The sequence below is a fragment of the Cetorhinus maximus genome, chromosome 22 (genome assembly GCF_964194155.1).
Source record: "Cetorhinus maximus chromosome 22, sCetMax3.hap1.1, whole genome shotgun sequence".
NCBI classification, from domain to species: domain Eukaryota; kingdom Metazoa; phylum Chordata; class Chondrichthyes; order Lamniformes; family Cetorhinidae; genus Cetorhinus; species Cetorhinus maximus.
In genome coordinates this window covers 47,856,058-47,879,834 of record NC_135900.1, presented here as the reverse complement: position 1 = coordinate 47,879,834, position 23,777 = coordinate 47,856,058, and the positions used below count along the sequence as shown (strand labels likewise).

At 40.7% G+C, this 23,777-nt stretch overlaps 1 protein-coding gene across 5 annotated transcripts in view; it reads right to left on the bottom strand.

Moving 5' to 3' along the window:
- Nucleotides 1-23,777, bottom strand: part of dcp1b (decapping mRNA 1B) — a 99,552-nt gene that overhangs the window by 11,684 nt on the left and 64,091 nt on the right. For all 5 annotated transcript variants that reach the window (XM_078568252.1, XM_078568251.1, XM_078568253.1 and 2 more), the window contains 4 exons: nt 16,700-16,766; nt 13,290-13,407; nt 11,514-11,657; nt 1,883-2,743 (listed from right to left, as the gene is read on the bottom strand). In XM_078568252.1, coding sequence (XP_078424378.1) covers nt 1,883-2,743; nt 11,514-11,657; nt 13,290-13,407; nt 16,700-16,766 — 1,190 coding nt within the window. The remainder of the gene's footprint in view (nt 1-1,882; nt 2,744-11,513; nt 11,658-13,289; nt 13,408-16,699; nt 16,767-23,777) is intronic.

The window sequence follows — 23,777 nt, the reverse complement described above, 5'->3', positions numbered from 1 at the left end:
ATTCCCTCGCTCCCTGCACATGCTTAAAGTGCAGGGTGATGATGTCTATAAAAATACTATCGCCAAAGCTCTCAACCTCACATGCACCGCAGTGATACCAGCTGCAGGTCAAGCTGCTGCAACTGATGACATTCTGCAATTCCCTAATAACAATTATCTTGTGATCATTGTTTAGCAACAAAATTATACCTAATCTGATTATTTTATTACGAGTGTGCCCTTTCTTGTTAACATTTTCTTGCGTACCATCTTAGTCTATTAATCTCCCTTCTTTTAAAATACATTTTTTATATGTTTTATCGCTTATTATTTTAATAGTTAAGCGTTAAATTTTTTTTGCAGTTTGATATTTGATCTAATCTCCCAATTCAACTGTGGGGCCCCAGCCTATGATACACTCCTTTTCCTCTTGCTGATGCTTACTTGATTTGCACCTTTTCATTCCTTTTAACCATCCTGATTTATTTGCCAATTTTCTTTCCATTTAGTCTTGACAAGGTTCTTGTTCTTAACTTTATATTTTCACGTTGAACCTAATTATATTGCAGTCACTCTTCCAAAATGGTCCTCTACGTTATGACACAAACCTTTCAGTATAAGGTTGTTCACTCATTTACTGGTGCAAAGCAGTAAAGAAACAAAGGCCCAGACCATTTACCAAGCCAATTATTTGAAGCAGGAGTTCTGGATAGGAAACTCAGAAGTATCAGGACCCTGAACGCGGATAGTCCCTCTCCAGGTTGGGTAAGATAGGAAAGCCTACAGCAGAATATTACAGTGAAAGAGGAGGTAGGAGATATCCCACCTGGGGGTTTTGAGGAAGGAAGGCACAACTGATTATTGGGGGGAAAAGAGGGTCTTATGGTAGTTGGGAAGGGGTAGAGGTCACGTGGGGTCATGTGGTTGAAGAGATCACCGAGATATACAGCATGATTAGCAGGGGGACAAGATGGTGAATGGGTGGGTGGATGGGGAGCGAACAAAAGGACTTTACAAGTTAGGAAACACTCTTCCTCCTCTTGATCCACAAGTAGTGCTATAAAGGCACTTAGCTTTATGGATCTGGCCCTTTCCACCTCCTTTTACTGGCTGGGCTTCTCGAGGCCTAGGAAACCTAGCTAAGGTGTATTAAAACTAAAAAGGCTGATAATGGGGCCACGCAGCCTCTATAGAAGTTCTTACCAGCCAATCCACTTTCTGAGTTCCTGGTTGCCATACTGGCCCATTAAAAACAGAAGTAGGCAAGTTCAAGCCCAGTTAGAAATTTTAATTTCTTATTTGGCCCAAACTGACCCGTATGAGGGCTAAAATTACCTTCAATCTTCAGGCAACTTAAATTTTGAAAACAGTTTTGTACTGACAGCTTAGTTAAGATGATTATCACAGGAAACTTGCATAAATGGAACACAAGAGATGAGGAGAAATTTCTTCACCCAGAGAGTGGTGAGCCTGTGGAATTCGCTACCACAGAAAGTAGCTGAGGCCAAAACATTGTATGTTTTCAAGAAGGAGTTAGGTATAGCTCTTGGGGCGAAAAGGATCAAAGGATATGGGGAGAAAGCAGGAGCAAGCTATTGAGTTCGATGATCAGCTATGATAATAATGAATGGTGGAGCAGGCTCAAAGGGCTGAATGGCCTACTCCTGATTCTATTTTCTATGTTTCAGAACATACAAGACTTCAATGCAACACTGCATGTTCTGAAACCTAATTGTCCAACTACTGAAGGAACATTACTGCAACTTTTCTTTTCATTAATGAAGATTTTTTTAAAAAGTAATCTGACTACTTTAGATCTTCATAGTACAAATGATTCTGGTTAAACATTTTGTCAATTGTTCATAGCACAATCTTTAAATCCCTTTCATTGAGGTTTTCTTACCTGAAAAAGTAAGTTCTGCTTTTCTGAACTGACGGTTTTCTCTGTCTGAGAATCAAAAGATTTCATTGACGAATTAGGCTGATTGACTACAGGAGGTGGCTGAGCTGAAAACTTAGCTGCAAGAGTCATTTTCCCAACATGATGTTGCTGCTCCTGCTGGACTATCTGAAGCTTCTGAAACAGTTCATGAGGAGGTATGATACCCGAGGCCTGTATTTGGTTACTACAATTATTTGAGGCAGCAGTTCTCTTGGGCTTGTCTAAAGCCAGAATATGCGGCATTTTAGGTTGCACTTCTAGGTTGGAGCTAAGATAGGCAGACTGAGACTGAGAAATAGGCTGCATCTTGGAACCATTCTGAGATCTGCTGAAGTAAAGTTCTGACTGTATTACAGTAGGACATGATGTAGGGAGTGGTGCCTGGGTACAATGAAGCTTCTGAAGCAAATTGCGAGTACTCTTAGAGAATAAAGGACTCGATTCATCCGAAGACTTTTGCTGTGAAGAGACATTTCCTTTCGAAGGCTGTGAATGGAAAAGTCCTACTAATGATTCTCCCATATTTTTTTCACTTTGGTTTTCACAAAGATGATTTTCTGGTAACTCAGACACTGGATGCAGGTCAACTCCACGACACATTAGTTTCTGAATAGCAGGACAAAACTGTTTTTTGACAGTTTGAGAAGTTTCAGGCTCTGGCAGTCTCCTGGGCTCCTCATATGACAAGGAACGTACTACAGCTGGTCGACCAGAAACTCTATTCTTGGATTCATGCGTTTCATTTGACACATCAGTTAAAGCAGGCTTTTGTGTACCAAACAAGGCTGCCAAATTCAAATGCTTTGTTCCCAATTCAGTGCTCTAAAAAAAAGAGTATTACTTTTGTGACTAAGAGTATTAACTTCAAAGTTTTGTGGAAAATAAATAAAAAACAATGTCAACAAAAAAATGTTGCTAGTGCTATTTACATGGAAGAAATTAGTATTTGGACAAAAGCAAAAATAAGTAGAAGCAATTGGTGAAATGTTTCAATATAAAAGAGCTAGACTCTCAATAGCCCCAAAAACAAGGTGAAAATACAGCAGCCAGTTGAATTAAAAGGATGTATAATAGAAAAAAGGATAATTGATTGGAATATTTTCAATAAATGCAGCATGGACAGTTTTTAATGGGAGAGCACCTTGGAGAAACTAAACACATGAGAATTTGATGAAAAAGGAAATGACCACAGACATCTCAGAATGAAAAAGACACATACAATAGATGGCTGAAAAGATGTGAAAAATGTATGATAATCAAATGTAAAAATTGACTTTACAAAGTACAGGAACTTACACAGGCAACGAATGTGAGGGGTTTTTTTGAAATTGAATGGATAGTATAAAGCTCAGTAGATATGTCCCAACAAGTCTGTGTAAAGACCAAGCTAATATTAGACCTGCAGAGCAAACCAGAGACTGGAATGTGTGACCAGTACAACAAGGGGCAGGGTTGTCATGATATGGAAATGCACTGAAAGAAAGCCACAAGTAACAAGAATACATACTAGACTAAAGTTGGTAAAAGAAACATGGAAAACGTATGAAGCCTCAAGAGATCATTTTAAAAAACACATCCCTGTCCAATACTGCAGAAGGAAACAAGGTTTCACAGAAAAGGAAGCTGGAAAATGAGAGGAGACAGCATTGGTTAAGATAGCTCCCAGAAGACTGTAGCAGCAGGGGGTTCTTTGCTCCAGAATGTAGACAGCCATGTGCGCCATAAAGGTATGGCCTAAAAGGTGGAGAATTGTCTACCTGCAGCTAGACTAAATTGAGAAAGAGTTAAAAGAGATACTGTAGGACTCAATAAAGGATCGCTGCTGGTAGCCCATCCATGCCTTTATTACCTTTAGGCTTGACTATTTCAACAGTCTCTAGGTCTCCCACCTTGCACTCTCCATAAACTTAAGATCATTCAAATTCTGCTGCCTATATTATAACTCGCAAAGTAGGACAGCAAGCACAAGCCACTCACCCATCACCCTTGTGCTTGCTGTCCTACATTGACTCTACTGTAAGGTTATCCTTGTGTCAAATACTTACATGGCCTTACTCTTCCCATCTCTGTAATCTCTTTCAGACCTACAACCCTCAGCAATATCTGCACATCTCCAGCTCTAGCCTTTTGCACAACCCCAATTTTAATCATTCCATTATTAGAGGCCGAGACCCTAAGCTCTGGAATTCCCTCCCTAAACCTCTCCACTTTTCTTTTCTTCTTTAAGACACTTCTGAAAACCTACCTCCTTAACCAAGTTTTTGAGAGTATCAAATTTTATTCAATAGCACCATTTTATTATGTTAAATGCACTACATAAATCTTTGTTGTTGTTGTTGATGTTGTTGTAGGAGGCTTATAAGCAAAATTAATCAAGTTTTGCTCCACCAGATAATCTATTTTAGTGACATTGTTAGAGGGATAAATACTGGCCAAGATGTTAGGGAAAACTCCCCTGCTTCTCCTCAAAATAATGCCAAGGGATCTAATATAGCCACCTCTTTGTTCTCTGTTACACTTCCGCTATTTGGGAAGGAGGAGTTGATTAAGAAAACTGAGGATATAAATGAGAATGGAATGGAAATTAACCTGACAAATCTATGATGTGAATGTGTGCATGCTAAAAAGTGGAAGCAGCATGGTAAGGATAGAGCTAAGCGATCCCACAACCGATCAGATTTTGCTTCATTTTGAAAGTAACTGCGTGATATTCAAGCATAGAAGTTCAAGAAGGCTCACCACCACCATCTCAGTTCTACTCTCACTTCCACAATGATTTTACTCTCTCATGTAATTAGTTTTTTAAGCTTATATTTTTATTTTTGATAAGTGAAACATCTGCTGACACGAAGTTACAGAATTATTAAATTGTACATTATTTTATACTATAGTGCCAAGTTTTAACAAACTAATTCTCAAAGACCTCCAAAATTCTGAGTTTTTCCAGCTCTCTTATTTTCATGCTCTCTCTGGAGCGCTTGCCCACCTCCCCAACGTGCTCTCGGCCACCAGCTCTTTGCACCGAGGACTTGCACCACAGCCAGTGAATACTCTAATGCCTCAACCTATCCATGAGTGCTTCTTATCCACCTACTCTTCTAAAGATCTCCCATTTCTCAGATTCCAAATGTATTTGAGGTACAATCGAAATAAATTCCCATGATGGGGTATGGTAAAGCAACCAAAGCCAGAACTTCCTGGATGACGAAAGAGATGAAGCAGGAAAATGGGTTGTATGTCAGATGCCAGGTTGATAATACAAGTTGAGAACCAGGCTGAATGTAGAAAGTTCAGAGGGGAAGTTCTTTTTATTCTTTCAGTGGACATGGGCATTGCTGGTGAGGTCAGCATTTTTGTTGCTCATCCCTAGTTGCCCTTGAGAGGGTGGTGGTGAGCTGCCTTCTTAAACCGCTGCAGTCCATGTGGTGTAGGTACACCCACAGTGCTGATAGGGAGTGAGTTCCAGGATTTTGACCCAGCAACACGAAAGGAACAGAAATATAGTTCCAAGTCAGGGTGGTTTGTGACTTGGAGAGGGGCTTGCATGAGAACACCATCACCACTTGCATCTGCTGCCCTTGTTTTTCGAGGTGGTAAAGGTCATTGGTTCAGAAGGTGCTGTCGATGGAACCTTGGTGAGTTACTGCAGTGCATCTTGTAGATGGTACACACTGCTGCCACTGTGCATCGGTGGTGGAGGGAATGGATATTGAAGGTGGTGATGGGATGCCAATCAAGCAGGCTGCTTTGCCCTGGACAGAGTCAAGCTTCTTGAGTTTTGTTGGAGCTGCACTCATCCAGGCAAGTGGATGGTATTCCATCACACGCCTAACTTCTGCCTTGTAAACAGTGGTCAGGCTTGAGGGAGTCAGGAGGTGAGTTACTCCCCGCAGAGTTCCCAGCCTCTGACCTGCTCTTGTAGGCATAGTATTCATATGGTCCAGTTCAGTTTTTGGACAATGGTAACTACCAGGGCTTTGATACTCAGGGATGTTGATGGTAATGCCATTGAACGTCAAGGGAATATAGCTAGATTCTCTCTTGTTGGAGATGATCATTGCCAAGGGAAAATGAAGAGGGACAGAGCAAATCTGGGAAGAGACTTAAAAGGAAAACCAAATGTCTTCTAATGTATATAAATAGTTAAAGGGTAGTGAGAGAAGGGGTTGGAGCCAATTAGGAATCAAAAAGGGGATCTACGCATGGCGGTAGACGACATGGCTGAGGAACTAAACGAGTACTTTGCATCTGTCTTTACTAAGGAAGTAGGTATTGTCATGTCATAATGAAATAGGAAGCAGTTGTACTTAAAGTTGATAAGTCACCAAAAACAGATGGGATACATCCAAGGATGCTGAAAGAAGGGTGAAAATTTTGAGTGGCACTGGCTATATCACAAAATCTTTACAGTGCAGCAGGCCATTTGGCCCATCAAGTTTGCACTGACCCTCTGAAAGAACATTCTATCTAGTCCCACTCCCCTGCTTGTGGCACAACTACAGCGCGTCTGACTCCAGATGAAAAGGCTGCGTGTTCAAATCACGTCAGGTTCACGGAGTTTCACTGCAGTTCAAATATCCCTTGCCTTATCCCCGTAACCTTGCACTTTCTTTCTTTCTTTTCAGATAGCAATCCAATTCCCTGGAATCATTCCCTTGATCGAACCTGCCTCTCAGGAAGTTTGTTCCAGACTCCAACCACCCTCTAAGTGAAAAATGTTTTCCTCACATAACTTTTACTCCTTTTGCCAATTATTTTGAATCTATGCCCTCTAGTTCTTGGTGATTCCTTGAGTGGGAACAGTTTCTCACTATTTACCCTGTCCATACCCCTCAGGGTCTTGAATACCTCTTATCAAGTTTCCCATCAGCCTTTTTTTCTTCAAAGAAAACAATCCCAACCTCTCCAATGTATCCTCATAGCTACAGTTCGTCATCCCTGGAATCATTCTTGTTAATGTCCTCTGTATTCTCTCCAATGCCTTAACGTCCTGTGTCAAGTATGGTGCTCAGAACTGGATGCAGTACTTGAGATGAGGCTGAACTATTGTCTTATACAAGTTCAACATGATCTCCTTGCTCTTGTACTCAGTGTCCCTATTAATAAAGCCTAAGATACTATATGCTTTCAACAAGCCTTGCCACCTTCAATGACTTATATACATATACACCAAGCTCCCCCTGTTCCTGCACCTCCTTTAGTGTTTCGCCCTTTAGTTTATAATGTCTCTCCATATTCTTCCTGCCAAAATAAATCACCCCACACTGCTCTGCACTGAACTTCATCTGCACTTGTCTGCCCAATCCACCAACATGTCTAAGTCCTTTTAAAGTTCAAGACTATCCTCATCACAGTTGACAACATTTCCAATCTTCATATCATCTGCAAATTTTGAAATCATGCCCTGACCACCACAGTCTAGGTCATTAATATATATCAGGAAGAGCAAGGGTCCGACACTGACCCCTGGGGAACTCCACTACAAACCTGCCTCCAATTTGAAAAACATCCATTAACCTTTGTTACTCAGCCAATTTCTTAACCAAGTGCCTGCTCTCCCAACCACTGAAGTCAAATCGACTGGTCTGTAGTTGCCGGCTTTACCCTTGCACCCCTTTTTGAACAAGGGTGTAACATTCACATTCTCCAGTCCTATGGCACCAACACGGTGTCTAAGGCAGACTGGAAGATTATCACTAGTGCTTCTGTAATTTCCACTCACTTTCCTCAGCACTTTTGGATGCATCTCATCCAGTCCTGGTACTATATGATTTTAAGTAAAAAGATAGCCTAAAATCTCCTCCTTCTCAATTGTTAATTCTTCTAGTGTACCAGTTACCTTCTCTCTCACCTCAGCCTGGGTAGCATCTTCTTCCTTTGTAAAGACAGATGCGAAGTACTCGTTTAATACCTCTGCTATTTCTTCTGCCTCCATGTGCAAACCCCCTTCTTTATCCTTAAATCGGCCCTACTCTTTCGTTTACCACCTTTTTACTATTTATATGCTTATGAAGCCCTTGGGATTCCCTTTTATATTAGCTGCCAGTCTCTTTTCATGCTCTCACTTGCTTTTCACTTACTTTTTCACTTCCCCTCTGGTCTTTCTATATTCAGCCTGATTCTCATTGTTATTTCCTACCTGACATCTGTCGTACGTGCACCTCTTCCTTTTCATCTTCATCTCTATCTCTCTCATCATCCAGGGCGCTCTGGATTTACTTGTCCCACCTTTCCCTTCAAGGAAATACACCTTGACACTGCCTGCAATACTTTTTCTTTAAAGGTAGCCCATTATTCAGCCACCGTCTTTTCCGCCAACATTTGATTCCAACTCGCACGACTCAGATGCATTCCCATCCCATCAAAGTTGGCTTTCCTCCAATTAATTGTCCCTGTTCTAGATCGTTCCTTGTCCTTTTTCATGGCCAACCTAAATCTTATGATACAATGGTCACTTTCCTCTAAATGCTCTCCCACTGCTATTTGATCCACTTGGGCCAACTCATTCCCCAGAACCAGGTCCAACATCGCCTTCCCTCTTGTTCAACCGGAAACATAGTGCTGCAGAAAATTAACCTAAACACATTCCAAGAACTCTCGCCCCTCTTGTCCCTTTGCACTATTCCTATCCCAGTCTATAATTGGGAAACTGAAGTCCCCCACTATAATTACTCTATAATTCTTCACCTCTCTAATTTCTTTGCAAATTTGTTTCTCTACATCCCTTCCACTAGTTGCTGGTCTGTATACTACACCAATGTTATTGCACCTTTTTCATTCCTTACCTCTAGCCAGAGAGATTCTATCCATGACCCCTATGGAACATCCTCTCTCTCCAGTACTGTAATGACATCTTTAATCAATACTGCCACTACCCTGCTTTTCTTCCTTTCCTGTCTCTCCTAAGCACCTTGTGCCCAGGAATATTTAACACCACTCTTTCCCTTCTTTGAGTCAGATCTCTGATATAGCAATAATACCATAATTCCATTTGTCAACCTGTGCCTGTAGTTCACCAATCTTGTTAACCACGCTCCGTACATTCACATACATCACATTAACCCTGATTTAGGATTTTTTTACTTTTTCCCTTACTCTGACCTCATCTAATGATTAATAGGTGCAATAACATTGATTGGTGTAATTATATAGACCACCAACTACTGGAAGGGATATAGAGAATCAAATTTGCAAAGAAATTACAGAGAGGTGCAAGAATTAGAGAATAATTATAATGGTGGATTTCATAGAAACATAGAAATTAGGAGGAGTAGGGCATTCGGCCATTCGAGCCTGCTCCACCGTTCATTATGATCATGGCTGATCATCCAACTCAATAGCCTGCTCCTGCTTTCTCCCCATATCCTTTGATCCCTTTCGCCCCAAGAGCTATATCTAACTCCTTCTTGAAAAACATACAATGTTTTGGCCTCAACTACTTTCTGTGGTAACTAATTCCACAAGCTCACCACTCTCTGGGTGAAGAAATTTCTCCTCATCTCAGTCCTAAATGGTCTACCCCGTATCCTCAGACTGTGGCCCCTGGTTCTGGACTCCCCCACCATCGGGAGCATCCTTCCTGCATCCACCCTATCTAGTCCTGTTAAGAGTTTCATAGGTTTCTATGAGGTCCCCCCTCATTCTTCTGAACTCCAGAATATAATCCTAACCAACTCAATCTCTCCTCATATGTCAGTCCCGCCATCCCAGGAATCAGTCAGGTAAACCTTTGCTGCACTCCCTCTATAGCAAGTACATCTTTCCTCAGATAAGGAGACCAAAACTGCACACAATATTCCAGTTGTGGTCTCACCAAGGCCCTGTATAATTGCAGCAAGACATCCCTGTTCCTGTACTCGAATCCTCTGGCTATGGAGGCCAACATACCATTTGCCTTCTTTACCACCTGCTGCACCTGCATGCTTACCTTCAGCGACTGGTGTACAAGGACACCCAGGTCTCATTGCACATTCCCCTCTCTCAATTTATAGCCATTCAGATAATAATCTGCCTTCCTGTTTTTGCTATCAAAGTGGATAACCTCACATTTATCCACATTATACTGCACCTGCCATGCATTTGCCCACTCACTCAGTTTGTCCAAGTCACAGTGAAGCATCTCTGCATCCTCCTCACAGTTCTCTCGCCCACCCAGCTTTGTGTCATTTGCAAATTTGGAGATATTACAGTTAGTTCCCTCATCTAAATCATTAATATATATTGTGAATAACTGGGGTCCCAGCACTGATCCTTGCAGTACCCCACTAGTCACTGCCTGCCATTCGGAAAAAGATCCGTTTATTCTTACTCTTTGTTTCCTGTCTGCCAACCAGTTTTCTATCCATCTCAATACACTACCCCCAATCCCATGTGCTTTAATTTTACACGCCAATCTCTTATGTGGGACTTTGTTGAAAGCCTTCTGAAAGTCCAAATAAACCACATCCACTGGGTCCCCCCTCATCAACTCTACTCGTTACATCCTCAAAAAATTCCAGTAGATTTGTCAAGCGTGATTTCCCTTTCATAAATCCATGCTGACTCTGTCCGATTCTGCCACTGTTTTCCAGGCGCTCAGCTATTAAATCTTTTATAATGGACTCTAGAATTTTCCCCACTACCGACGTCAGGCTGACTGGTCTATAATTCCCTGTTTTCTCTCTACCTCCCTTTTCAAATAGTGGGGTTACATTAGCTGTAGGAACTGTTCCAGAGTCTATATTTCAATCTATAATCATTCAATTCTCCTTAAAATGGGTCGAGGTGGGGTGGGGGGGGCGTGATGCCAGAGGATTAGAGAACTGCAAATTTATGCCGTTGTTCAAAAAAGGTGGCTTTCAAAAGAGAATTGGTTAAGTACTTGAAGGGAATACATTTACAGGGCTATAGGAAAAGGGCAGAGAGTGAGAGTCAAAATTACTCTTGCAGAGAGCTGGCATGGGCTAAACCGGCAGACTGTCCTCTTTCTGCGCTGTAACCATTCTATGATTATATTTTCTCAGATCTGTCTGCTCCAAATGCCCCAACTTATAGGACCAGCCCCATCTACGGGCTCCCATATTTCAACACAAAACTCTTGCAATCTTACCTCACAGCCTTTGTTAGTCTAATCTTGAGCTCCATATTCCTTTTCAAACCACCCATATGCATAACATCTCTCCAGCTCCATTTCAATTTTTCCTGCCTTTTATCTTCCTATATAACTTAAGTTTTAAGAAGTAACAGATAAATTGAGCACAAAAGAAAAACAAACATATGTTGTGTGCCCACATGGGATGTATGAAAGAGAGATAAGTGAGGGGGTTGAACAAGACAGAGGCAGAAACAAATGGTGCAAAGCTGGACAGCATGATGCTGATTATCACAATGAGCTAAATGTGGCAAAAAATGGAAATAAAAAAGGTGAAATAGAAACAGTGGGAATTAAGTAGATACAGTTATTGGAAGGGAGATCTAATATCTTTCATCTGTAAACATGCCACAGGAGAACATATACAAATTCATGTTAGTATAAAATTACATATCTCTGACACATAGAAAGAGACAATACAAGCAACGTCATAGAGCTACTGGTGAACCTTAAACCCAATACCTTGTCCAGTTGCTGTATTTGTTGGTAACGGGTGTCTGTTCCAATCTCAGTCAGTTTAATTGGAATTGGCTTGATCAGGTTTGAACTGTTGTGAATCAGACTGGAACTAGTTGTTATCTGCTTTGGCTCAGAGGACTGTTTGACCTGAAACAAAAACAAAAAACAAAAAAGACACTGAATTTGAATGATCATTATTCAAGTGCCAGGCAATGACCATTTCCAACAAGACAGAATCTAAGCATCGCCCCTTGACCTTCAATGGCATTACCATTGCTGAATCCCCCACCATGAACATTCTGGGGGTTACCATTGACCAGAAACCGAACTGGACTAGCCATATAATATTGTGGCTACAAGAGTAGGTCAGAATTCTGCGGAGAGTAACTCTCCTCCTGACTCCCCAAAGCCTGTCCACCAACTACAAGGCACAAGTCAGGAGTGTGATGGAATACTATCCGCTTGCCTGGATTAGTGCAGCTCCAACAACTTTCAAGAAGCTCGACACCATCCAGAACAAAGCAGCCCACTTGATGGGCACCCCTCCACCATCAATGCATAGTGGGAACAGTGTGTACCATCTACAAGATGCACTGCAGGAACTCACCAAGGCTCCTTAGGCAGCACCTTCCAAACTCTTAACCACCATGACCTAGAAGGTCAAGGGCAGCAGTCACATGGGAACACCACCATCCGGAAGCTCCCCTCCAAACCACTCACCATCCCGATTTGGAAATATATTGCTGTTCTTTCATTGTCACTAGGTCAAAATCCTGGAACTCCCTCTCTAACAACACTGTGGGTGTACCTACACCACAAGGGCTGCAGCTGTTCAAGAAGGCAGTTCAACACCACCTGCTCAAGGGCAATTATGGGTGAGCAATAAATGCTGGCCTAGCCAGCAACACCCACGTCCCATGAATAAATGAAGAAAAATTACTCAGAAGTACATTTTAACTTGTATTGTCGGGTGAAAACCTAGTGGTGAAGGATCATCCCAGTTGGGCCAACTCCTTGTTTCTGTGTTGTAAGTTCCATGCAATGCATGGAAGCTGACCCTATCAACGGATGATGTCAGTAAGCGGCAGTACATGGCAAAGTTGAGAAGGGAGGATAAGGATGGATACTTGGTGTGAGAGTGGATAAATAAACCACTGCTCAAAGTGCTGTGCCTGTGACTGATTATGAGTTGGACCAAGCGAGGGTAGCCTAACCTAGTGATACAACTGTGGCGAGACCAAGAGGCTTCTTCTTAAGCCGTTGTGGCATTTACTGTATATTGTGACATAGAAGTCGAATTTTTGAGGCAAGAAGTTAAGGATCAATTTTAACACTAGCAATATTCAGGGGTTTATATACATGCTTGGTTTGGGTTCTCGCAGCACCAGTGCATGGATTGGTTATACAGCTGAGTCTACTGATTAGTCAGCTGCCCAAGCTAGTTGCTATGACTGTCCCAAGTTAGTCTTGTTTAACTATTGACATTACAACTCCTGCTATACCAGGTTCGTGAGATATTTTGTCAAGTATAATACATGGCACACAACCCACTGGACTGACTTCAAATACATTTCTGTAGCTTACTGAACTGTTTTTGTTTTACTCAAAACTGCTCAGCGTCCCACTGAGACATCGTAAATAAAAACAGGATAAGATTGCAACCTGAATAAACCAGGCTGAGAAGGTATCTTCCACTCCATTGCATCCATTCAGTGCAAATGGTCCACACATTCATTCTTCTCCATTGTTTACTTGGATCTTAGTGGCCACCACGCTCACCTTGTTATATTCGTGTTCAGCTTTGAAGAGCATCTGCACAATGTCCACAGCTTTGTTTTGACGTGAGATTGGTGATCCAACTTCTTGCTGGGCCTTCAACTGTTCCAGCTGAGTTAAGCTGAAGTTAATAAAAAGGAAACATAAAGTTTGAAATAAAATTTAACAATGGTGTACAACTTCTATTTTCACAAATAGACATTACATCCTTCTTAGGTATGAAATCTGATCTGGTTTACATGCCAAGATAATTCGGAAAGATTTTAATTTGTTCTCGGGATGTGAGCAAGATTGCCTGAAAATGAGATATCTAATTTCAAGGAATGTGCCACATTAAACTAGCTTCTCAGAAGTTAGATTTTCCTTAACAAAATCAAAAATTGCTGGAAAACCTCAGCAGGTCTCATCCGTGGAGAGAAAGACAGAGTTAACGTTTCGAGTCGGTATGACTCCTCTTCAGAACAGATTTTCCTTGCCTTCTTTTACAGAATAACCTGGTCAACAATCAGTGCTTGTCAATGAATGGAAAGATGCATATCCAAGCTTCCTAACTCTTTCTATGAGAGGAGCCTCGCCAATTAACTGGAGATAATTTTGCTTTTAATGAAAGTTACAGCATAACAGGATCTTTATTCACTTTGCAAATATTCCATTAGAAAATTGACTGAGGTTAATTATTTTCAAATCAACAAACTTTATTGCTTTTGAAATCCAAAATATGGTAATGCTCAGAAGCTTGCAATATCATGTTCAGGCTATCTTGTTTTATTTTAAACTTGGATTTACTTTTTCTTACACCACCCTTTCCTCATCTCCCCACACCATTTCTAGCATGTGCATGGAAAAGTACTGCTTCATCTTGGAGAAAGCAGTCAGGAGTGGCATTCCCATTGTTCTTATGAAAATGATGATTACCCCTCCACAAATGGATATTTTCATCAGGAAAAGACCATGTGTGGGAAATTAGAGGCACAAATATGGAAAATATGAATACATGAAAACATTTTGGCAGACAACATATCTTCCTTAGTTATCAATACCAATGAACTGTTAATTTCTTAAATTGATACAGATACACCCGCACCAGTGAAAAAGCCTTGAACTCCAGTCAACCCACATCCACATACTGGCTTCGTTGAAAGGGTGAGCCAATCAATCTTAGGCAGAAACTCTTTTTGAGGAGCTGGAGAGTAAGGGAGTGGAGAGGGCAAAAACCAAATAGTAAGAAAATCTGATATGCTTCATCACACTCTGGTACTGGAAGCAAGGAAGACATCTTTGTGAATGCAACTGATGCCAATCAACTTGCTTATTTTCATGAATGTTTTGCTTACATTTTTTGAAATCTTAAGATCTTTTATGTAATGCTGTGAATGAATTGATTTCATATGTTTAAATAGTCAAATATGTACAATTCACTAAGATTAGGATAACCCTGTGGTTGGTGCATGTCTGCTTTTAGCATTTTTGCTCATATGACAAGCTTTTGTAAAACAGTGGTCGTTCTTACCTCAAGTTACCATCCTTTTTTAAGCTATACTGTCTCTGAACCTTCTCCGCTTTTCAAAAACTGAAGTTTCTTCGTGCCCAATTTGTTCAACAGAGATCAGAATAATCTCCACATACTATACATGTAAAATACAGTTTATAAAAGCTGCATATGCTGGGAATCAGAGTTAAACAGAATTTGTTGTAAGTAAATAGGTCTATCATCATCTTCACAAAAAAGATAAATTCATTGTCACATGTAACTTTGTCAGAATATTCTATTCTAAAACTCTATTGCATGTATCCGGTTTGGTTTGTTGGTCACCAATCTACATTGGTTCCCCATCCTCAAAATACTGATTTAGAAATTCAGTGCATCCATTTTTGGATGTTCAATCCTGAATGGTGAGGTCTCAGGCCCCATTTCCATTGAACTAGCAAGCTGCAGAGTGTGGCAGGAAAATTGCAGGTGTAGTGTGATTGAAGATTGGACTGTTGCTGGTGTCGTAGTGGACCTCAGTTTAATAAGGAAGTGGATGACCAAGGCGAGGAGCAGGTCTGGATGGAGGAAGGAACAGTGACGATTGGTGGGAAATAACTGACAACAGCTTGTGCTCTTCTAATGTTCAGGTAGTATTTGTGAAAAGGATTTGCATTTACATAGCACCTTTTACAGCCACAGGGCACCCTAAAGCACTCTACAGGCAATGAAATACTTGAGGTATACTTGCATGTAGGAAACGCAGTGTCCAATTTGCACATAGCAAGGCTGCAGAAACAGCAGTGCAATAATGGCCAAATAATGTGTTGTTGGTCGAGGAAAAACATTGACTAGTATACAGCAGAGAACTGGCCTACCCTTCTTCAAAATAAGGCCATGAAATCTTTTACTTCCTTCTGAGGGGGCCAACAAGACATTGGTTTAACTGAAAGGCAGCACCTACGACAGTGCAGCCCTGTCTCAGTACTTCAGTAAGTAGGTTTTAAAATATTTTGTTGGTTGGGACCCAATCAATTCAATAGAAATCTGGAATTAAAAGTCTGGTGATGACGATAAAACCATTGCCGATTGTCGTAATAACCCATCTGGTTCACCAACGTTCTTTTAGGGAAGGAAATCTGCCGCTCTTACTCAGTCTGGCCTACATGTGACTCCAGACCCACAGCAATGTGACTGACTCTTAAATGCCCTCTGAACAAGGGTGATTAGGGATGGGCAATAAATGCTGGCCTAGTCAGCGATGTCCACATCCCATGAAGGAATAAAAAAAAAGACATTTGCTTTGAGGGACCGCCTGTTAGGCTGCATCTTGTACAGAAACTAAAACTACTCTTCAGTAAAATTGTTGGCAAAATCCTTCAAAACCTATGGAAACAGTACATAAAGATATGCAACTAGCAAAGTGAAATGCAAGTTTTAGAAGGACAATGCAAAAAGGTTTGCTTTTGGCTTTATTCTAGCACTAAAGTATATCACTGCCTCAATGTAAAACAGTATCTCACTATTTTGTCTTATTTTATATCAAGACACTTGAGCATTTTGGTCAGGATCCAAAAAAGCAAGCTCCTCACTTCTAATTATCAAAGCTTTATGACTGTCCATGAACTATGGCATTTACGTCTGCTGGTCATGTTTGCTCTGCTCTGTTCTTGAACTGGCTAGACAAGGGACTATGTGCAGACTCCATTAGAAAAGGGTAAAATAAACAAAATCTAAACCTTAGTGCTATCTCCTGGTCCTACCAATGAAGGATGTGGTACAGAATTATGGGTATGATATTTCCTTTGCAGAACACCTTCTTCATCTGACTTGTAGTGATTGTATACAAAAAGATTGGGGGGGGAGCAGGGTAGGGGTAAACTGGAGTAGTAAAAATATTCAAAAATAAACAATGGTCAAGTTTAAAACTTTTTCCAATACTTACTTCTTCATTAGTTCTGCAATCCTTTGACATTCTACCTCATCATAGAACCAGATCCCATAGATAGACACTGAAATAAAAAAAACACAAAGCATGCATTGGAGAATATGCAAGATAACATTTATTCTTCAGTTTTTTTCCACTGCCAATGCTAACGTTCAAATGTTCACTATCATGTAGGGCAAAAATATTTATGAGTGATATGTTAATATACAAGGTTCTGAACCAGTGTGTGTTACAATCTACAAGGAGGAAAATATCTCACCATAGAGAAAAGGCACTACCTACAGTCAGGAAAAAGTTAGACATAGCGCATACTCTCCTGAAAATAGCAACTCCTGGCTTATGAAAAATAGTCATCAAGCTGTGGCAAAGTTATAATATCATGCATCTAGCCAGAAAATGCTATTAGCTCAAAGCACAGGACTCAAAATTGAGGCACAATTCAATGCCTTGCAATCAAAAAAAAAAGAAATTGTCATTCTATCAGTGACAGTACATGTACTGAACCTTTAAAAGGTGCGCAGGGGTTTGCTGGAGTAGTTTATCAAAAAGCCTACGCCAAAAACTTGCTCCCTATGCTGCAGCCTCTCTGGTTTGTTGCTAAATTTGCTTGACAAAGGCCAGCATGCTATCATTAATTTCAAGCAGCAGAAATATTTTGAAGCACTAAAGGCAAACAGTAAAGTAGGAGAGGGCCTTCTGGACTTGCTCTAAGTTCCTCAGTCTTTAGTGGGATCCAGTAAACTCCATAACTTAAAAATGTACAAAGGTCACCAGCAAAAGCTGTAACAGGCTCACTTCAGAGTGGGATAAACTGACTAATCAAAACATACATAAAAACTAGTTATCAAGAATCTCTATATTAAAATGCTACATTTAGTTGTGTGAAGTGTTACAATCTGGTTAGGACCAGTAACTTTTTGTTTACTTACTAACAGAATAACTTTACTATAGAAAGTCAGAGGGGTAAAACAATTTTACAATATCTGTTTAACACTCTAACATTCAGAATTAACAAGGTACATGTGAATTAACAGGAAAATTATGGCCAAACACACTATACTGCACCATAAATGGCAGATGCAACCAAGACAGATCCCATGGATTCTCAGCAACCCACCCAGGCATCAGTATCCACTGCGAGTTACACAATCTCATTAAAACTGTCTCCCTCATGAGGTATTTCAAGTATTCGTATTCGAAGGTCTAACCTCTGAGATCCCTCTAAAAGTTGCTCCAACTTGGACTACCTCAATGACTGCTCACCTCCTAATAGTTTAATCCCTTCTGCTGAGACTATGTGCCATTGGCCTCCCAAGGCTGTACTCCAGCACTGACTCATTTGCACACCTCCAGTTCTTCACCCCCGCCAAGCAGAACACCACTCCAAAGGGTTACCTTGGCCCCAGTATCCCGGAGCATGGAGCTGCCGACCTTTCACTGCTTTTTCAGCTCTTTAGGGCTTCCCTGGGTCCTCACTCTGTGGAGCCTGCCAACTGCAGTACTTTGCTGCCTGGAGCCTCTACTTCAGCCTCCCAACACACCCAGTCATGTGGGCTCAATTCCCTGGTGGTTCCTACTGGTGGTCTCCTCCTCCTCCCGGTGGCCTGTCTCCCTGGGTCCTCCCTCTCTGGGACCTCTCCCTGGGTGTTCTCTCTCTGCCCCCAAGGCTCGTTGTTTTCGCACCACACAGACACCTTCCTGATGTCCTGAATGAGCCCTTTAACTGAAAAAAAAAACTAGAACAGAGCATGTGCAGGCTGTCACCTTGTCGTGCTCCACACATGCCCAGAACTCTTGGGCCTGCCAGTAAACAGAGTCCTCAGCCTCTGCCTAGAACCAAGTAAGCTCCCATTTCTTAACAGGAGTCAGTAAATGAAAGCAAATTTGGACTATTTCCCAGTTGCTGCAGGAATGTAAACACAGACATATATGATATAAATTGTGAATAATCTGGTTGGTCAGATAGTACATTCTCCAACATGAAGGTCTTCAGGAATATCAATGTTCCGTGGACCTAATTTCTCAGAAATAATGTTATTTTTAAACAGTTGCATGATATTTATCTATTTTCACAGCTTCACTTTAGGCTGGTTTCTTAACTTGCCTAAACACCATTAATGCAATGAGAAATCTGTACCAATACCAGATTGAATGTCTAAACATTTTCATTTTAAAATGGTTTATAGTAACAAGATTATAAACAGCATAATTGTTGGGAAATACTTTGCAGAAGTACAAGTCACAGATGAATATCAATTGGCAACAAATTTTGCCATCACACTGAAGTGACAGAGAGGCCACAATAAAGTCCAACTGAATTCTGATCTGATTAAAATTTCAATGGATCATTTTTTTGACTAACCTAACTATTCTTAGATCAGCAAGTCTTGTTAACATTAACAGCAATTATGTGCTGCAAATCTATGCTTGGATCCTGCACTCTTGTTCAACACCTACTGTACCATCTTGGTGACCAGGAGCACTGCATTTAAATTTAAACAAGATACTCCAGCTGGGAAATCCTTTCAGCCACTAAGCAGGGTAGTATTCACCAATACCACCATTACACTAGGTTTTGGTACTAGATCACAGTGCAGTCCCACTTCTATCACTGAATACACCCAAGGTGATTTTTGGCAACTTGAACCTTTTGAATCCCCAACCTCCCTGCATGGAAAAGAAAGTATGTTGCTACAGATTATTATTCCATTATCTTCACATTCCACTACTCAAAATACAACTTGCAGATATACTTCAACTAATTTCAGAGCTAACCAGATTAATGCTAGTGAAGAATGTGCTTTTTGTTTTGCCAAATCATACCATGTACTGAATTAGAATGCACACTTAAGCATTACTCTCATTTCTATATAATTTAAGGTAACAAGGCACCAAAGTTCAATTATGAGGAGCATTCACAATCAGATTTTCCACAGAAGATATGATTATAGTGACAACTGGATTGTTTGAATAATATGGGAAGAGTGCACTCCCTCTAAGCATGCCTCCTGTCTACTGACCAAGGAGCTCCACTGGAAGCATCAGTTAAGAAAATTGTCCAGATTTACTGAACAAAGGATTTTGAATGGTAGGGGGCAGAGAAGAAAGGACTAGCAGCCAAATTTAAAATATTTTTCCTCCCCACTGTAATTACTCACAGTAGGCTGATACAATGCAAACTGTTGAAAGCTTAGAAAAATAACCCTGACACATCCCAATTTTGGTTTGGTATCTATATAACTCTTTTCGAACAACAATGTGCTGAATACACTAAGATCCTGCAATATTTATCCCAAAAATCACCAAAACAATCTTTAAAGTGCTAAAAGTATTTTTTAGTAGATTCCATCAACAGCCAGAAAACGGGGCAGAATTTAATGAGGGCAGCAAGGGCCTGACATCCAATATAAAAACTGGCAGCACTTCTGCCAGCCGGATCTCCAGGATCCCCAAAAGAATTAAGTCCCTAATTATCAGTGGGAACACTGTCGCCAGGCCTCCTGGCTCCATGGGGGGGTACATTAGATTGCTGCATCTCCCCCATTGGAGTGGAAATCTCAGCCCCGGATTTGCCGGTCAAACAGAGGCTAGCAGTTCTCCATTACCGGCAGCTCCACTCAGAGCGGTGGCTGCTGTCAGTAATACACTTGGGCCTTCAGTAGAGTTCATCATGGGATCCCTGGAGAAAGGTAAGTGACGGTGAGATGGGGGCCACAGAAAGGAGGGGTGCTGCTGGGGAAGTGGGGGGAATGATAAGAGAGCCAGAGGAATGGCTCTCAGCGAGCCCTCCCCATTCCTGATGCAGGGTCCCTCGATCAGGTGCTACCACACATTTTTAAAAAAGCATTTAGCTTATTAATCACTGCAGATCACTGGCTCTTGAATATGTCCCATCTTACATGAATAAAACAGTACTCAAGTTTCAATCTTAAATAATACAATTTTCATGTTAATGCTTCAAATGCGGGACCCCTTGCTAGGACTTTGTCTCGCATGGCGAGTCCCCTAACCATCGCTGGTTGAATGCAATTAATGCCCACTTGAGAGCGTCAATTGACATCCAGGAAGGCAAGCTTTCCCATCTGGACTTAATCAGAGATAGGTGAAAAGATAGCATGGTCGCCACCCTGCACCATCCCGCCTGATCACATGGCCCAACCCCCTGTCTTCAAACTTGCCTCTGGGTGGTGGGAGGGGCATTAAATTCCATCCATGACTTCTGTGACTGCATAAGAGCCTTGAGGTTAGGTATCACAGTCTGGTCATGTGTGAGGTGAGGTGGTGAGTATTTCTTAAAAGGATTTCCTAGCCTTGACCTGGAAAATTATATTATTTTAGATTAAAACTTGAGTATTGTTTTATTCATGTAAAATAGGACATGTTAAAAAGCCACTGATTTGCAGTGATAAATAAATTAAATGCTTTTTTAAAAGAATGGCAGTTTGTCATATTATCAGGCATAAATTTTGTAGTGTTGTACATAATAATTGTATATAATATTGTTTGATAAGCCGATGACATTGCCCAATCACACTTTTTACTGTATTGTTAGGCATAAAAGCAATGCTTGGGTTGAAAGTGCTAATGAAAGGAAAATAAATAAAATGTGCGTCAGCCGTGGCTCAGTTGGTGTCACTCTTCCGTCTGAGTAACAAGGTTCCAGGTTCAAATCCACTCCAGGACTTGAGCACACAAAAAATACCAAGGTTGACACTCCAGTGCAATACTGAGGGAGGCTGCAGTGTCAGAGATTTCATCTTTCAGATAAGATGTTAAACTGAGGCCCCATATGCCCCCTCAGGTGGAAGTGAAAGGTCCCATGGCACTATTTTGAAGAGGAGCAGGGGATTATCCGCAGCGTCCTGACCAACATTTATCCCTCAATTAACATCACAAAAATGGATTACCTGGTCATTATCATATTGCTGTTTGTGGCAACTTGCTGTGCCATGTTTCCTACATTACAACCGTGATTACATTTCAAAACTTCTTCATTGAGCTGTTAAAGTGCATAGAGACATCAGGTGATCCTCAAAAGTGAGATTACATGAAAAGCCTCTGTTATTTTTAAGGAAATTATAAAGAAACTCAAATGAAAAAAATTAACTGAAAAACATGAAATTGTAGACATTAACCAAGAACTTGAGTTAAAATAAATGTGTAATCTATAATGGTAACATATGTGGAAGTCAGGAATGTTGTGTAGCTTTAAGGAGATGAAGTTTCCATGGGCCTACAAGCTCTTGTCTTCTCAGTGGTAGAGGCTGCGGGTTTGGTCAGTTGGTGCAGTGCATCCTATAGATCGTACACATTGCAGCCAATGCATGTCAGGCTGTTTAGAGCAGTGGATGAAGTGTTGGTCAACTGAGCAGCTTTGCCCTAAATAATGTCAAATGTCTTTAATGATGTGACAACTGAACCCATCCAAGCGAGCAGTATTCCATCATACTTCAGTTGGCAGTGGAGGGAGGGGGTTTGGAGTGTCAGGTGATGAGCTATTCACCACAGAATATCCAGCCTCTGATTTCCAGTAGTCGTGACGTATGTGGCTGGTCCAGATGATCAAGATGTTGATGGTGCAATCTCGATGATAGCAATGACATTGAATGTCCATGTAGGTGATAAGGTTCTCTCTTGTTGATGATTGGTTGTTATTGATCAACTAAATATTATAAAGTCTTCAATCATGTCATGATCTTGTGATGAAATGTTGAATGTCAAACCCTGAACCCATAATCTTCTGTCTCACATGTGACAGCAATGGGCCAAGCAGACATGTCATTAAAAAAAATCTGAATTATATCAGGCCTTCAAAAATAAATGATTTGTGGCATACACTCTAATAGAACATCAACGCAAAAAGAAACCTTTCACATCCATTAATATTCTGCAATAATGCAACACAAACTATTTAATAGCATGTTCCATAAACTTATACTGAAATTATATTGAAATTATACTGACTGATACATGCTTTCCACATGCTTCCCTCGGGCTTATGAAAAATATTTTAAAAGTGTTTGCTCTCCAAGGCTCCAGAAGACAGATGAATAATTGTGTGTTTCAGGTTATGCACATTTCTTTTCCTTTCTCTCTCTCCACTCCCTGCCCCCACACAGCTGGACTTGAAATGCAGAGAATGTTTTAACAGTTCATCACAAGATCATGACAAATTCTTGGAGAATTTTATAATCTTAGCTGACTTGTAATTCAGGCATTGCTGAAGCTTTTATCTTTGCTTCCTCTTAATTGGATGAGGGCTCCATATCAAAACGTCAGCAGTGATGCAGAGATGCATGCCACAATTTAATTACTTGGAGTGGAGGATGACAGTGTATATAGCTATCTTCCTTCATTTCTCTTTGAAGGAATGCATCGGAAACAATTAACAAGCTTGCTCACCCAACATGTGCCTTACCGAGCTGAGCTCTGAATAAATAACTCTTGAACACCTTCTGAGACTGATTTACGATACTACTAATTTTCACTGAATTTGTATGTACTTTCTATGAAGATAGAATCATCACCTTACAAGGTAAAATGCTTCCAGCAGTTTCTCATCAAAAAGCTTCCATACAGTTGTCCAAGCAACCACAACAAGTAAGGGATACCAAGTATAAAGGCATAATCGTGAAGGAGACACAGCTGAACTGCTTCTACACTTGCCCAGGAGGTAGGATTTTCACATGTCTTTGCCCATGTGGGTGATAGCATAATGTAAGATAGTATTCTAAAAAAGTTGTTTTAAAATTGCAATTTAGATTTGGGTGCAAAATTCAAAGGTATCCTAATTGCATCTCGCTCCTGTCAGTGATCAAATTTATATCACCTACCTTTACAGGTACCTGAATGCTGATGTTTCCCAGTCCTATTTTTCCCCATCAATGCCAGAAGCATAACATAGATATGATAATTATACAAAAATAAAATTCAAGTTTAACATTTTAAAAAATAAACTACATTCAATACTAACACTGCATTTGCCAATGCTCGGTATGAAATTTACAGTAAGCTTGGCAGTTTTAATTTACCTCAGTTAACAGGCAATTTGGATCATCTTCACTCACTGTTTGCC